Source organism: Salmo salar, chromosome 16 (genome assembly GCF_965601325.2).
Source record: "Salmo salar chromosome 16, fSalSal1, whole genome shotgun sequence".
In the NCBI taxonomy this organism is placed as follows: Eukaryota; Metazoa; Chordata; class Actinopteri; order Salmoniformes; family Salmonidae; genus Salmo; species Salmo salar.
Window position 1 is genome coordinate 44,421,560 of NC_138306.1, and position 18,200 is coordinate 44,439,759.

General features: G+C 43.4%; 1 protein-coding gene across 1 annotated transcript in view; it reads left to right on the forward strand.

The window, feature by feature from the left end:
- LOC106573900 (phosphatidylinositol 3-kinase regulatory subunit gamma) overlaps window positions 1–18,200 on the forward strand; it is a 51,948-nt gene that overhangs the window by 15,318 nt on the left and 18,430 nt on the right. Inside the window, exon 2 of the mRNA XM_014149343.3 lies at window positions 14,829–15,562. Coding sequence (XP_014004818.1) covers window positions 15,238–15,562 — 325 coding nt within the window. The 5' untranslated portion in view covers window positions 14,829–15,237. The remainder of the gene's footprint in view (window positions 1–14,828; window positions 15,563–18,200) is intronic.

Sequence of the window (18,200 nt, forward strand, 5' to 3'; positions counted from 1 at the left end):
GGGATATCTTCATCCATCAACTTTCCATCCTGAGACAAGGCCGAATATAGCCCACAAAGATCTCCGCCACGGCACAACCCAAGGGGGGTGCCAACCCAGACAGGAAGACCACGTCAGTGACTCAACCCACTCAAGTGACCCACCTCTCCTAGGGACGGCATGGAAGAGCACCAGCAAGCCAGTGATTCAGCCCCTGTAATAGGGTTAGAGGCAGAGAATCCCAGTGGAGAGAGGGGAACCGGCCAGGCAGAGACAGCAAGGGCGGTTCATTGCTCCAGTGCCTTCCCGTTCACCTTCACACTCCTGGGCCAGACTACACTCAATCATAGGACCTACTGAAGAGATGAGTCATCAATAAAGACTTAAGGTTGAGACCCAGTCTGCGTCTCTCACATGGGTAGGCAGACCATTCCATAAAAATGGACCGCTATAGGAGAAAGCCCTGCTTCCAGCTGTTTGCTTAGAAATTCTAGGGACGGTAAGGAGGCCTGCGTCTTGTGACCGTAGCGTACGTGTAGGTAGGTATGTATGTACGGCAGGACCAAATCGGAAAGATCGGTATGAGCAAGTCCATGTAATGCTTTGTAGGTTAGCAGTAAAACCTTGAAATCAGCCCTTGCCTTAACAGGAAGCCAGTTTAGGGAGGCTAACACTGGAGTAATATGATCCAATTTTTTGGTTCTAGTCAGGATTCTAGCAGCTGTATTTATAACTAACTGAAGTTTATTTATTGCTTTATCCGTGAACAATGAACCTTTTTTTGTGGGATACATATAAGGCAATTCTAGGTCTTGTGGCATGTTTTGGTTAAACTATCCCCAATTCACCCTCTGCATGCACAGTGCATTCTTCCAGTACATGTACTGTGGACTCTTCCATCACATGAACAGCTGATTCTCAAGATCTTGCACACTAAAGAGATGCTATTGCGCCCACACTACTACACTGTCTGAGCCAAGGACGACATGCTTTCTGGTAAGTTTTGATTACAATACTGGGTGGGGTGAATATACACTGCTCAAAAATATAAAGGGAACACTAAAATAACACATCCTAGATCTGAATGAATGAAATAATCCTATTAAATACTTTTTTTCTTTACATAGTTGAATGTGCTGACAACAAAATCACACAAAAATAATCGATGGAAATCCAATTTATCAACCCATGGAGGTCTGGATTTGGAGTGACACTCAAAATTAAAGTGGAAAACCACACTACAGGCTGATCCAACTTTGATGTCCTTAAAACAAGTCAAAATGAGGCTCAGTAGTGTGTGTGGCCTCCACGTGCCTGTATGACCTCCCTACAATGCCTGGGCATGCTCCTGATGAGGTGGCGGATGGTCTCCTGAGGGATCTCCTCCCAGACCTGGACTAAAGCATCCGCCAACTCCTGGACAGTCTGTGGTGCAACGTGGCGTTGGTGGATGGAGCGAGACATGATGTCCCAGATGTGCTCAATTGGATTCAGGTCTGGGGAACGGGCGGGCCAGTCCATAGCATCAATGCCTTCCTCTTGCAGGAACTGCTGACACACTCCAGCCACATGAGGTCTAGCATTGTCTTGCATTAGGAGGAACCCAGGGCCAACCGCACCAGCATATGGTCTCACAAGGGGTCTGAGGATCTCATCTCGGTACCTAATGGCAGTCAGGCTACCTCTGGCGAGCACATGGAGGGCTGTGCGGCCCCCCCAAAGAAATGCCACCCCACACCATGACTGACCGACCGCCAAACCGGTCATGCTGGAGGATGTTGCAGGCAGCAGAACGTTCTCCACGGCGTCTCCAGACTCTGTCACGTCTGTCACGTGCTCAGTGTGAACCTGCTTTCATCTGTGAAGAGCACAGGGCGCCAGTGGCGAATTTGCCAATCTTGGTGTTCTCTGGCAAATGCCAAACGTCCTGCACGGTGTTGGGCTGTAAGCATAACCCCCACCTGTGGACGTCGGGCCCTCATACCACCCTCATGGAGTCTGTTTCTGACCGTTTGAGCAGACACATGCACATTTGTGGCCTGCTGGAGGTCATTTTGCAGGGCTCTGGCAGTGCTCCTCCTGCTCCTCCTTGCACAAAGGCGGAGGTAGCGGTCCTGCTGCTGGGTTGTTGCCCTCCTACGGCCTCCTCCACGTCTCCTGATGTACTGGCCTGTCTCCTGGTAGCGCCTCCATGCTCTGGACACTACGCTGACAGACACAGCAAACCTTCTTGCCACAGCTCGCATTGATGTGCCATCCTGGATGAGCTGCACTACCTGAGCCACTTGTGTGGGTTGTAGACTCCGTCTCATGCTACCACTAGAGTGAAAGCACCGCCAGCATTCAAAAGTGACCAAAACATCAGCCAGGAAGCATAGGAACTGAGAAGTGGTCTGTGGTCACCACCTGCAGAACCACTCCTTTATTGGGGGTGTCTTGCTAATTTCCTATAATTTCCACCGGTTGTCTATTCCATTTACACAACAGCATGTGAAATTTATTGTCAATCAGTGTTGCTTCCTAAGTGGACAGTTTGATTTCACAGAAATGTGATTGACTTGGAGTTATATTGTGTTGTTTAAGTGTTCCCTTTATTTTTTTGAGCAGTGTATTTCATATAGAGGTCGGCCGATTTATGATTTTTCAACGCCGATACCGATTATTGGAGGACCAGGGAAAGCCGATACCGATTAATCGGACGAATTTTTTTTATTTTTTTTGAAGAAATGTATTTGTAATAATGACAATTACAACAATACTGAATTAACACTTATTTTAACTTAATATAATACTTCAATAAAATCAATTTAGCCTCAAATAAATAATGAAACATGTTCAATTTGGTTTAAATTATGCAAAAACAAAGTGTTGGAGAAGAAAGTAAAAGTGCAATATGTGCCATGTAAGAAAGATAACGTTTAAGTTCCTTGCTCAGAACATATGGTGGTTCCTTTTAACATGAGTCTTCAATATTCCAAGGTAAGAAGTTTTAGGTTGTAGTTATTATAGGAATTATAGGACTATTTCTCTCTATACGATTTGTATTTCATATACCTTTGGCTATTGGATGTTCTTATAGGCACTTTAGTATTGCCAGTGTAACAGTATAGCTTCCGTCCCTCTCCTCACTCCTACCTGGGCTCGAACCAGGAACACATCGACAACAGCCACCCTCGAAGCAGCGTTACCCATGCAGAGCAAGGGGAACAACCACTCCCAAGTCTCAGAGCGAGTGATGTTTGAAACGCTATTAGCGCGCACCCGCTAACTAGCTAGCCATTTCACATCGGTTACACCAGCCTAATCTTGGGAGTTGATAGGCTTGAAGTCATAAACAGCGCAATGCTTGAAGCACAGCGAAGAGCTGCTGGCAAAATGCACGAAAGTGCTGTTTGAATGAATGCTTACGAGCCTGCTGCTGCCTACCACCGCTCAGTCAGACTGCTCTATCAAATCATAGACTTAATTATAATAAACACACAGAAATACGAGCCTTAGGTCATTAATATGGTCGAATCCGGAAACTATCATCTCGAAAACAAAACGTTTTCCCTTTCAGTGAAATACGGAACCGTTCCATGTTTTATCTAACGGGTGGCATCCCTAAGTCTAAATATTCCAGTTACATTGCACAACCTTCAATGTTATGTCATAATTACATAAAATTCTGGCAAATTATTTCGCAACGAGCCGGGCGCCCAAACTGTTGCATATACCCTGACTCTGCGTGCAATGAACGAAAGAGAAGTGACACAATTTCACCTGGTTAATATTGCCTGCTAACCTGGATTTCTTTTAGCTAAATATGCAGGTTTAAAAATATATACTTCTGTGTATTGATTTTAAGAAAGGCATTGATGTTTTTGGTTAGGTACAGTCGTGCAACGATTGTGCTTTTTTCGCAAATGCGCTTTTGTTAAATCATCCCCCGTTTGGCGAAGTCGGCTGTCTTTGTTAGGAAGAAATAGTCTTCACAGTTCGCAACGAGCCAGGCGGCCCAAACTGCTGCATATACCCTGACTCTGTTGCAAGAGAAGTGACACATTTTCCCTAGTTAAAGTAAATTCATGTTAGCAGGCAATATTAACTAAATATGCAGGTTTAAAAATATATACTTGTGTATTGATTTTTAAGAAAGGCATTGATGTTTATTTATGGTTAGGTACACGTTGGAGCAACGTGTACCTAAGCGATTATATGCAACGCAGGACAGGCTAGATAAACTAGTAATATCATCAACCATGTGTAGTTAACTAGTGTTTATAATTGATTTAATGTTTTTTAAAAGATAAGTTTAATGCTAGCTAGCAACTTACCTTGGCTTCTTACTGCATTCGCGTAACAGGCAGGCTACTCGTGGAGTGCAATGTAAGGCAGGTGGTTAGAGCGTTGGACTAGTTAACCGTAAGGTTGCAAGATTGAATCCCCGAGCTGACAAAGTAAAAATCTGTCGTTCTGCCCCTGAACAAGGCAGTTGACCCACTGTTCCTAGGCCGTCATTGAAAATAAGAATGTTTCCTTAACTGACTTGCCTAGTTAAATATAGGTGTAAAAAAATAAATAATAATAAACGGCCAAATCGGCTTCCAAAAATACAGATTTCCGATTGTTATGAAAACTTGAAATCGTCCCTAATTAATCGGCCATTCCGATTAATCGGTCGACCTCTAATTTCATATATTATACATGATTTTTTGTTAACTAGCAAACTGTGTTTAAATCATTTCTAACTTGTTAACAATTTCTGCTTGTTAGTTTTTGCTACCATGTGGGTTTTAGCTTGCTTGAGACCGTTAACTGAGGAGTGTTAAATCACCTGTTTCCATACATGTTTCATTTTAAAATATGTATCTTACAAAGGAGTACTTTAATCTAACTGCTGAACTATTTATCTGTACATGGAATTGTATTTTGATTTCAAAATCTTTTTTCTAATCTTTACAGGAAAATGCCACGTGCACTATCTGATGTGTGGAGACATTTCACTGCAGCTAATGTAGAAGGAAAAGCTGTGTACATTTGCAAATACTGTGCCAAATAATATGTAAAGAATGCAACAAAGATGCAGAATAATCTGGCCAAGTGCATAAAGTTCCTTCAGCGCTCACAACAAGCAACCTCGGACAAACGTCCCTCTACTTCTATTCGAGGTGAAAAGGATGAATCAGACACCTTATCGATAGCAACAGCTCATGGTCTTCCTGGAATCAGAAGTTTTTTTGACTCCATGGAGGAACGTAGTCAGAGAAATGCTGATGAATGTCTTGCCCGAGCTGTGCATGCAACTGGTTCACCTCTGATGCGCACAGGCAATGTGTATTGGAAGAGATTTCTGATTGTTCTTCGCCCAGCATACACCCCTCCAACCAGACTTGCTTTATCTACTAATTTGCTGGATGCAGAGTTCAACAGAGTTCAAGTGAAGGTCAAGCAAATCATAGAGAAAGCAGACTGTATTGCAATCATCTCTGATGGGTGGTCGAATGTTCGTGGGCAAGGAATAATTAACTACATCATCTCCACCCCTCAACCAGTATTCTACAAGAGCAGAGACACAAGGGCCAACAGACACACTGGTCTCTACATTGCAGATGAGCTGAAGGCAGTCATCAATGACCTTGGACCGCCGAAGGTATTTGCACTGGTAACAGACAATGCTACGAACATGAAGGCTGCTTGGTCTAAAGTGGAGGAGTCCTACCCTCACACCCATTGGATGTGCTGCTCATGCATTGAATCTGCTCCTCAAGGACATCATGGCACTGAAAAGAATGGATACACTCTACAAGAGAGCCAAGGAAATGGTTAGGTATGTGAAGGGTCATCAAGTTATAGCAGCAATCTACCTCACCAAGCAAAGTGAGAAGAATAAGAGCACCACATTGAAGCTGCCCAGCAACACCCGTTGGGGTGGTGGTATCATCATGTTTGACAGTCTCCTGGAGGGGAAGTTGTCTGTCTAAGAAATGGCCATATCACAGTCTGCCGATATGGACAGCCCCATCAAGATGATCCTCCTGGATGATGTATTTTGGGAGAGAGTGGTAAGCAGCCTGAAACTCCTGAAACCTATAGCAGTAGCCATTGCAGAGATTGAGGGAGACAATGCCATCCTGTCTGATGTTCAGACTCTGCTTGCAGATGTACAGTGCCTTGCGAAAGTATTCGGCCCCCTTGAACTTTTCGACCTTTTGCCACATTTCAGGCTTCAAACATAAAGATATAAAACTGTAATTTTTTGTGAAGAATCAACAACAAGTGGGACACAATCATGAAGTGGAACGAAATTTATTGGATATTTCCAACTTTTTTAACAAATAAAAAATGGAAAAATTGGGCGTGCAAAATTATTCAGCCTCTTTACTTTTAGTGCAGCAAACTCTCTCCAGAAGTTCAGTGAGGATCTCTGAATGATCCAATGTTGACCTAAATGACTAATGATGATAAATAGAATCCACCTGTGTGTAATCAAGTCTCCATATAAATGCACCTGCTCTGTGATAGTCTCAGAGGTCCGTTTAAAGCGCAGAGAGCATCATGAAGAACAAGGAACACACCAGGCAGGTCCGAGATACTTTTGTGGAGAAGTTTAAAGCCGGATTTGAATACAAAAAGATTTCCCAAGCTTTAAACATCCCAAGGAGCACTGTGCAAGCGATAATATTGAAATGGAAGGAGTATCAGACCACTGCAAATCTACGAAGACCCGGCCGTCCCTCTAAACTTTCAGCTCATACAAGGAGAAGACTGATCAGAGATGCAGCCAAGAGGCCCATGACCACTCTGGATGAACTGCAGAGATCTACAGCTGAGGTGGGAGACTCTGTCCATAGGACAACAATCAGTTGTATACTGCACAAATCTGGCCTTTATGGAAGAGTGGCAAGAAGAAAGCCATTTCTTAAAGATATCCATAAAAAGTGTCGTTTAAAGTTTGCCACTAGCCACCTGGGAGACACACCAAACATGTGGAAGAAGGTGCTCTGGTCAGATGAAACCAAAATCGAACTTTTTGGCAACAATGCAAAACGTTATGTTTGGCGTAAAAGCAACACAGCTCATCACCCTGAACACACCATCCCCACTGTCAAACATGATGGTGGCAGCATCATGGTTTGGGCCTGCTTTTCTTCAGCAGGGGCAGGGAAGATGGTTAAAACTGATGGGAAGATGGATGGAGCCAAATACAGGACCATTCTGGAAGAAAACCTGATGGAGTCTGCAAAAGACCTGAGACTGGGACGGAGATTTGTCTTCAACAAGACAATGATCCAAAACATAAAGCAAAATCTACAATGGAATGGTTCACAAATAAACATATCCAGGTGTTAGAATGGCCAAGTCAAAGTCCAGACCTGAATCCAATCGATAATCTGTGGAAAGAACTGAAAACTGCTGTTCACAAACGCTCCCCATCCAACCTCACTGAGCTCGAGCTGTTTTGCAAGGAGGAATGGGCAAAAATGTCAGTCTCTCGATGTGCAAAACTGATAGAGACATACCCCAAGCGACTTACAGCTGTAATCGCAGCAAAAGGTGGCGCTACAAAGTATTAACTTAAGGGGGCTGAATAATTTTGCACGGCCAATTTTTCAGTTTTTTATTTGTTAAAAAAGTTAGAAATATCCAATAAATGTCGTTCCACTTCATAATTGTGTCCCACTTGTTGTTGATTCTTCACAAAAAATTACAGTTTTATATCTTTATGTTTGAAGCCTGAAATGTGGCAAAAGGTCGAAAAGTTCAAGGGGGCCGAATACTTTCGCAAGGCACTGTAAGAGAAGAAATCTGTACTACCCTGCCCACTTCACTGTTGCTCCAAGCAGAGGAAACTGCAGTTCTGACATACATCAAAAAGCCTGAAGCCCATACATGCCGCAGCATACATGTTGGACCCCAAGTATGCTGGCAAGAGCATCCTGGCTGGTGCTGAGATCAACAAGGCCTATGGTGTCATCACTACTGTGTCTCGCCACCTTGGCCTGGATGAGGGCAAGGTTCTTGGCACTCTGGGGAAGTACACTTCTAAGCAAGGGCTTTGGGATGGAGATGCAATATGGCAGTCATGCCAACATATCTCATCAGCCACCTGGTGAAAGGGACTTTGTTGATCTGAGGCTCTTTCCCCTGTTGCCTCCATCATCCTCCAAATCCCATCAACATTAGCCACCTCAGAGCGCAACTGGTCCTTGTTTGGGAACACACACAAAAAAGCACGCAACAGGCTGACCAATACAAGGGTTGAAAAATGGATGGCCATCCGGGTAAATTTGAGGCTTTTTGAGCCTGACAACGAGCCATCGTCAACAAGGTTGGAAAGTGACCGTGAAGATGAGGCCTCAGAGGGTGGACATTGAGGAGGTCCAGGGAGAAGACATGGAAGCCTGAGAGGAAGACAACCAAAGCTTGAGTTTCTAGACTATCATTTTACAGATGTATGTTGAAAATGTTTTTGGGAGATGCGATGGATCATTCAATATTCCATTTCTTTTGTTGTTCTATGAAATCATCCCATGTGAAGAGTCAACTCATTTAATTAAAGTTCAATTCGTAACAATTCTTATTTTATTTTTCTATTGGAAGGATTTAATCATTTGCAATTATGTCTACTTATGATAAGGTAAAATGTTTATGTTTCTGTCCCCATATGATATGGTAAATATATCCAATGCAAAAAACATCTACATTTAAATAGTATTAATATTCATTTGCATATATTTCCATTAATTCCCATATATTCCCATTAATTCCCACGGAAAGTTTCCATCTCTTGAATATTCCCCAAAATGTGCAACCCAAGTTGTGATCCAGAGTCATATTTATTTTCCAAGCTATAGCACACTATTTTACATACAGCATGGTATTAATGGACCAAAGAGTTTGGCCTGCTTCGTGTTTTCATTTTTGCCATGGATTGTTTTTTGCTATACTGGAATCGTCACATCCCAAATAGTGAGTTTGTTTTGAATGGCAACTCAGGCAGCACAAGGTATAGACTAGAACTAATAAAGGTTAAATAACTGAACTGAGCTGTATCCAAAATCAAATTGCAGGTTTTTTTACTGGCTTTTGAGTAAATCTGCTGAGTTGCCAAGCAGATTGTTGGCCTTAACCTTCTTGCTGTAGATGTGCATTGTAAACACACCACTGTAACTTTTTGTGGGGAGAACTTAGTTATCATATCCATAGGTAAGTACTGTGATGTTTCCCCATTTAAAGTCAGGGTAATATTTTGCTGATCAGGCTAAATGAACATGCAATTAAGATATTGTACTTTACTCGATGCAATACTGCAAGTCATTGAAGCATGATGGAAAATAGATGGCCTAACCTAAAATCAGATTGATTACGGCTTGATTTATTGACTAATTCATTTCATTGGAAGGGATACTTTGAGATTGCGGCATGTAAGCCCTTGTTGTACTCACCCAGAGTCGGCAATGCTAATGTACCTGTAGACTTCCAGTCATTGCGCAAACACTAGTTAGCAGCGGCTCGTGAAACTACCGCTAACTTCCTTCATACTGCACACAGGGACATAAAAATGGCATCCACAAGTTTATCTGATTCTAGGTAAGTATGGCACCGGAGTGGAGGGCTGCCGTCTTATCGGCTCTTAACCAACCATGCTATTTTGTTAGTTTATTTGCGTTTGTAACTTGTTTTGTACATAATGTTGCTGATACCTTCTCTTATGGCCGAAAAGAGCTTCTGGACATCAGAACTGGAATACTCACCTCAGATTAGACGAAGAGTTGTTCTTCAATGAATCGTACGCGAGAGATATACTACAGACACCAGACCCAGATCCCCGTGATTCACTGGAAAAGGAAACGTAGGTTTCGTGGAAAGAGATCAGGATGCCTTGTGAGGATCAGGCGACGAGTTGCTATTCTGCCCTCAATCGCTGGAAAATAAATGGGACGAACTGAAAGCACGTATATCCTACAAACGGGACATTAAAAACTGTAATATCTTATGTTTCACCAAGTTGTGGCTGAACAATGACATTAAGAACATACAGCTGGTGGGTTATACACTCTATAGGTAGGATAGAACAGCAGTCTCTGGTAAGACACGGGGCGGGGGCCTATGCATATTTGTAAACAATAGCTGGTGCACGATATCTAAGGAAGTCTCAAGGTTTTGCTCGCCTGAGTATCTTAAGCTGTAGACCACACTACCTAGAGAGTTTTCATCTGTATTTTTCGTAGCTGTCTACATACCACCACAGGCTGGCACTCAATGAGCTGTATTCTGCCATAAGCAAACAGGAAAACGCTCATCCAGAGGCAGTGCTCCTAGTGGCCGGGGACTTTTATGCAGGGAAACTTAAATCAGTTTTACCTAATTTCTTTCAGCATGTTAACTTCTATGGGCTACGTGGGACGCAAATTCAAAGTAACAAAATGTCATAATTCAAATTTCTCAAACATACAACTATTTTACACCATTTTAAAGATACACCTTTCCTTAATCCAACCACATTGTCCGATTTCAAAAAGGCTTTACGGCGAAAGCATAAAGTTAGATTATGTTAGGACAGTGCCAACACAAGAAACCACAGCCATTTTCCAAGCAGGAGAGGGGTCACAAAAACCAGAAATACAGCTAAAATTAAGCACTGACCTTTGACGATCTTCATCAGATGACACTCCTAGGACTCAATGTTACACAATACATGTATGTTTTGTTCAATAAAGTTCATATTTATATCCAAAAACCCCATTTTACATTGGCGCGCGATGTTCAGAAAATATTTTGCCTCCAATACTGCCGGTGAATCACCACAACAATTTACAAAAATACTCATCATAAACGTTGATAAAATATTAAACTGTTATTCAAAGAATTATAGATGAACATCTCCTTTATGCAACCGCTGTGACAGATTTCAAAAAAGCTTCACGGGGAAAGCACACTTTGCAATAATCTGAGTACGGCGTTCAGAAAAAGACATCAAGCGATACAGATACCCGCCATTTTGGAGTCATCTAAAATCATAAATAGCATTAGAAATATTCACTTACCTTTGATGATCTTCATCAGAAGGCACTTCCAGGAATCCCAGGTCCACAATAAATGTTGTTTTGTTCGATAAAGTCCATAATTTATGTCCAAATACCTCCTTGTTGTTTGCGGGTTCAGTAAAGCTACTCCAAATGTAGGAAGTGCGCCGAAAATTTCACGACAAAAAGTTATATTTACGCTCGTTGAAACATGTCAAACGTTGTAAGTCATCAATCTTTAGGGCCGTTTTAACATAAAACTTCAGTACTATTCCAACCGGACGATTCCAATGTCTTGTAAAACATTATGGAACACAGCTACCCCTCACGTGAATGTGCGTAATTGAGGCCATGTCATTCTCTCGGTCATCAGACTCCAGGAGGTCTTGTTCGCTCTCTGTTGACTACAAAAGCCTGAAACACATTCTAAAGACGGTTGACATCTAGTGGAAGCCTTAGGAAGTGCAAATTGAACCCTAAGTCACTGTATACTGAATAGGCCCAGTCTTGAAAAACTACAATCCACTTCCTGGTTGGATTTTTTTCTCAGGTTTTTGCCTGCCATATGAGTTCTGTTATACTCACAGACAGCATTCATCCAAACTACTCAATACTGCCCCCGGGCCCAGAAAGGTTAAATGTGCAACCAGAGGGAAAACATTCTATACCATCTTTACTCCACACATAGAGACGCGTACAAATCAAATCAAATTTATTTATATAGCCCTTCGTACATCAGCTGATATCTCAAAGTGCTGTACAGAAACCCAGCCTAAAACCCCAAACAGCAAGCAATGCATGTGAAAGAAGCACGGTGGCTAGGAAAAACTCCCTAGGAAAAACTCCCTAGAAAGGCCAAAAACCTAGGAAGAAACCTAGAGAGGAACCAGGCTATGAGGGGTGGCCAGTCCTCTTCTGGCTGTGCCGGGTGGATATTATAACAGAACATGGTCAAGATGTTAAAATGTTCATAAATGACCAGCATGGTCAAATAATAATAATCATAGTAGTTGTCGAGGGTGCAACAAGCACGTCCGGTGAACAGGTCAGGGTTCCATAGCCGCAGGCAGAACAGTTGAAACTGGAGCAGCAGCATGGCCAGGTGGACTGGGGACAGCAAGGAGTCATCATGCCAGGTAGTCCTGAGGCATGGTCCTAGGGCTCAGGTCCTCCGAGAGAAAGAAAGAAAGAGAGAATTAGAGAGAGCATATTTAAATTCACACAGGACACCGGATAAGACAAGAGAAATACTCCAGATGTAACAGACTGACCCTAGCCCCCCGACACATAAACTACTGCAGCATAAATACTGGAGGCTGAGACAGGAGGGATCAGAAGACACTGTGGCCCCATCCGATGATACCCCCAGACGGGGTATCATCGGATGGGGCCACAAAGCTCTCCCTCGCCCTCCATTTAGCAAATCTGACCATAACTCTATCCTGATTCCTGCTTACAAGAAAAAAATTAAAGCAGGAAGCACCAGTGAATTGGTCTATAAAAAATGTTCAGATGAAGCAGATGCTAAACTACAGGACCGTTTTGCTAGCACAGACGAATATGTTCCGGGATTCTTCCGATGGCATTGAGGAGTACACCAGATCAGTCACTGACTTCATCAATAAGTGCTTCGAGGACGTCGTGGCCACAGTGACTGTGGGTACATACCCCAACCAGAAGCCATGGATTACAGGCAACATTCACACTGAGCTAAAGGGTAGAGCTGCCGCTTTCAAGGAGCGGGACTCTAACCCGGAAGCTTATAAGAAATCCCACTATGCTCTTCGACGAACCATCAAACAGGCAAAGCGTCCATACAGGACTAAGATCAAATCGTGCTACACCAGGTCGGACGCTCGTTGGATGTGACAGGGCCTGCAAACTATTACAGACTACAAAGGGAAGCGCAGCCGAGAGCTGCCCAGTGACACGAGCGTACCAGACGAGCTAAATAACTTCTATGCTCGCTTCGAGGCAAGTAACACTGAAACATGCATGAGGGAATCAGCTGTTCCGTACGACTGTGATCACGCTCCCCGCAGCCGATGTGAGTAAGACCTTTTAAACAGGTCAACATTCACAAGGCCGCTGGGCCACACACATTACCAGGACGTGTACTCCGAGCATGCGCTGACCAACTGGCAAGGGTCTTCACTGACATTTTCAACCTCTTCCTTTCTGAATCTGTAATACCAACATGATTCAAGCAGACTACCATAGTCCCTGTGCCCAAGAACACAAAGGTAACCTGTCTAAATGACTACTGACCCGTAGCACTCACATCTGTAGCCATGAAATGCTTTGAAAGGCTGGTCATGGCTCACATCAACACCATTATCCCAGAAACCCTAACCCATTCAGAGACCTGACTGTGTGGTGCAAGGACAATAACCTCTCCCTCAACGTGATCAAAACAAAGGAGATGATTGTGGACTACAGGAAAAAGAGGACCGAGCATGCCTCCATTCTCATCGACGGGGCTGTAGTGGAGCAGTTTGAGAGCTTCAAGTTCATTGGTGTCCACATCACCAACAAACTAACATGGTCCAAGCACACCAAGAGAGTCGTGAAGAGGGCACGACAAAACCTATTCCCCCTCAGGAGACTGAAAAGATTTGGCATAGGTCCTCAGATCCTCAAAAAGTTTTACAGCTCCACCATCGAGAGCATCCTGATGGGTTGCATGACTGCCTGGTATGGCAACTGCTTGGCCTCCGACCGCAAGGCACTACAGAGGGTAGTACGTACTGCCCAGTACATCACCGGGGCCAAGCTTCCTGCCATCCAGGACCTCTATCCCAGGCAGTGTCAGAGGAAGGCCCTAAGAATTGTCAAAGACTGCAGCCACACTAGTCATAGACTGTTCTCTCTGCTACCGCACGGCAAGCAGTACCGGAGCGTCAAATATAGGTCCAAGAGGCTACTAAACAGCTTCTACCCCAAAGCCATAAGACTCCTGAACAGCTAATCAAATGGCTACCCAGACTAATTGCATTTCACTGTTGTATTCGGCACATGTGACAAATACAACTTCATTTGAAGTAGAACAAATGCCGGAATGTCGCAGTGTCCCTTTAAGTTAGTATTGTCATAAGATTTGAATTAGTTGAGTGTCTGTGATAGTTGACTGAGGTTAAGAACACTTGGTGCAGGGCCTCCCGGGTGGCGCAGTGGTCTAAGGCACTGCATTGCAGTGCTAGCTGTGCCACCAGAGATTCTGGGTTCGAGCCCAGGCTCTGTCACAGCCGGCCGCGACCGGGAGGTCCATGGGGCGACGTACAATTGGCCCAGCGTCGTCCGGGTTAGGGATTGTTTGGCCGGCAGGGATATCCTTGTCTCATCGCGCACTAGCAACTCCTGTGGCGGGCCGGGTGCAGTGCACGCTGACCAGGTCGCCAGGTGTACGGTACATTGGTGCGGCCGGCTTCCGGGTTGGATGTGCATTGTGTCAAGAAGCGGTGCGGCTAGGTTGGGTTGTGTTTCGGAGGATGCATGGCTCTCGACCTTCACCTCTCCCGAGTCCGTACGGGAGTTGCAGCGATGAGACAAGACTGTAACTACAACCAATTGGATACCACAAAATTGGGGAGAAAAAAAGGGGTAAAATAATTTTTACATTTTTAAAAAGAACACTTAGTGCTTATTATTCAAGGGGAACGTAGGCCTAGGCTAGCCCTTTTTACATTTCAGTTGACAGTTTCATAGATTTATATGTGGGGTATCCTTATGGGAAAAATGGATGGGATAACGTTTAGCTCCCAGTTCAGACAGGTTTTGAAAAAAAGTCATTGATTTGCTTAATGTTTTCTTTTCTGAATCTGTGTCTTTTGTCTTCTGTAGAGCTTTCCACCAGGAACACTTGGAAGATTCTCAATACGAAGTGCTCCGAGTCACTGAAGTGCCTGCCCTGCACCACTCATTCCTAGACCGTACCAGTGTAAATCAGAACCCTACTTTGGTTCAGCACTTACCTGCAAGTCTCGGGTCTTTCCAAAGAGCATGTTGCCAATGCCGTCTCTCTGCTCCATTGTCTGGTTACACCGGGGCATCAAGCTAAAGAAAGTGCTTTATTTCTCAAACACAGGCCAGGTCTGACTTTCAACCATTCACACCAACACTCAGAGTTCAGTCATGCTTCTTAGTTTTAGTTGAAAATTCCTGAATAGTGTTGCCATCACAATAAATATCCTCAACACTCTGGCACTTCACTGCCCTGGTCAGTGTGTATCATAGTTGGACATCTTTGCACATGGCTGTAGAGGGCTTCCAATTCATAGCGCTTTATGTCTATAACAAAGACTGGGAGGAGGACCTTGACCTCCAGCCAGGGGACATACTGACCGTCAGCAAGACGTCACTGACATCCCTTGGGCTCAAGGATGGGGACGAGGAGCACCCGGAGCGCCTGGGATGGATGGTGGGAGTCAACAAGCGCACCAAGCAGAGGGGAGACTTCCCTGGGACGTATGTCCAGTATGTGGGGCCTGTGAAGTTGTATGTGGCACCCAACCAGCCTTTGCAGCAGAGACCCCTCCCAGCAGCCCCCAGGCCTCAGCCTCCCCCAGCACAGCAAGGTAGGACACAGTGCCCTCAGAAAGTATTCATACCCCTTGACTTATTCCTCAATTTGTTGTTACAGCCTGAATTTAAAATTGGTGAGGAAAACATTTGATTTAATCAATCTACACACAATACCCCATAATGACAAAGTGAAAACATGTTTTTAGGCATTTTTGCTAATTTATTGAAAGTGAAGTACAGAAATATCTCATTTGCATAACTATTCACACCCCTGAGTCAATTCTTTGTCGAGGCACCTTTGGCAGAGATTACAGCTGTGAGTCTTTCTGGGTAAGTATCTTAAGAGCTTTCTTCAAGCTCTGTCAAATTGGTTGTTGATCATTGCTAGACAGCCATTTTCAGGTCTTGCCGTAGATTTAAGCCATTACTGTAACTCGGCCATTAAGGAACATTCTCTGTCTTCTTGTTAAGCAACTCCAGTGTAGATTTGGCCTTGTTTTAGGTTTTTGTCCTGCTGAAAGGTGAATTCATCTCCCAGTGTCTGGTGGAAAGCAGACTGAACCAGGTTTTCGTCTAGAATTTTGCCTGTGCTCATCTCCATATCCTGAAACTCCCAATCCTTAACAGTTACAGGCATACCCATATCACTATGCTTGAAAATATGGAGAATGGTACACAGTAATGTGGTGTATTGGAATTGCCCCGAACATAACACTTTGTATTCAGGACAAAAAAGTTTATTGGTTTGCCACATTTTTTGAAGTATTACTTTAGTGCCTTGTTGCAAACAGGATGCATGTCTTGGAATATTTTTATTTTGTACAAGCATTCTTCTTTTCACTCTGTCATTTAGGTTAGTATTGTGAAGTAACTACAATGTTGTTGATCCATCCTCAGTTTTCTCCTCACAGCCATTAAACTTGAACTGTTTTAAAATCACCATTGCCCTCATGGTGAAATCCCTCAGTGGTTTCCTTCCTTCTCTCCGGCAACCAAGTTATCTTTGTAGTGACTGGCTATATTGATACACCATCCAAAGTGTAATTAATAACTTCACCATGCTCAAATGTCAGCTCCCCCCATCTACCAATAGGTGCCCTTCTTTGCGAGGCATTGGAAAACCTCCCTGGTCTTTGTGGTTGAATCTGTGTTTGAAATTCAGTGCTTGACTAAGAGACCTTACAATTATCTATATGTGTGGGGTATGGAGATGAGGTAGCCATTTAAAAAAAATGATGTTAAACACTATTATTGCACACGGAGTGAGTCCATGCAATTTATGTGACTTGTTAAGCACATTTAACTCCTGAACTTATTTAGGTTTTCCAAAACAAAGGGGTTGAATAATTATTGACTCAAGACATTTCAGATTGTAATTTTTTCTTAATTTGTCAAAATTCCACATTGACATTATGGGGTATTGTGTGTAGGCCAGTGACAATTTTTTTTAAAATTGAATCAATTTTAAATTCAGGCTGTAACACAACAAAATGTGGAAAAAGTCAAGGGGTGTGAATACTTTCTGAAGGCACTGTATACTGTATATAGACTCCCCACATTGGGGGTTGTGTTTTAAATATGAACACCCCAAGCAAGGTCATAGATTCATTCAACAGAAGTGTTCTGAAAATAGTGTTATGACAAAAAGTTGAATGGTTAACTTCTGCATACAAGAATACAGTATGTAGTATTACAAGAGCAACAAACCCTGTCTACTTTTTCAACATTCTAGATTATCCCCCGTTTTTACTCTTTTTTTTGTCTTTTTTTTACAAATCTGATGTCCGCTTACCTTTTATTTGTATTATTTACCCATAATTATTGTCTTCACACAGTATCAGCCCACCTTCCATTTCCCAATGTACTTCAATTTTCTGCCTGTTGCTCCCCTTCTGGAGGCAGTAAATTGTGTTGCTTGCTTTGGGAGCTCGGACAAAGCACCAGGTCAGTCTGGAAAGGGAGCAGGTAGGGGAGCTTTCTGCTGAAGCAGCACATTCCTCTGGAGTCACGTGGCACTGCTTCAATATTTGCCTTCTATTCATTCTCTGTAGGGGGGCAGGTCAGCTCAGTTCCTCTCCAGGCCACAGGCCTGCTAGGAGAAATGGAAATGGTACCCACAGCTGCCCAAGCAATTCCAACCTGTTAGACTTGGACACGTTTCCCCATGTCCCCTCTCTTTGCTGCAGTCCTGCTACATATTGCATACTTGCTTTTCTTTTTTCTTTTTATGTCTCTAAAATGCCATGGGTTGTAGAGTAGTTTTTCCTTCTATTTAGTCATTACTGACAATTTGCTCTCAAATGCAAATGAAAAGGTTTTTGACACAATTTGGTTGGGAGTTAAATCTAATTTATACCTAACGTATGTACACAACTAGTTAACGCAAAATGGCTTCCCTGCATAGTTGCATCGAGTTATACATTTTGGGCTGTACACGTCCGTGTATTTTTGCAACTTATGCCTATCTACTCAGGACAGGCCTAATTGTATTCCTGCATTGCATACGTACTTCAGGTATAATAAATGTGGCTTTAGGCAAAACCCCTGTCATCAAACTAAGGATAGTTTGTGATATTGTAGGTGGATTGAGTGCAATATGAACTTGACATGCAATTTAGACGTTTTTTTAAAGCCCAGGCGAACTACCTTCGTCCTTGGAGAAAAATACTCACCCATGCTGTATAATTTAGT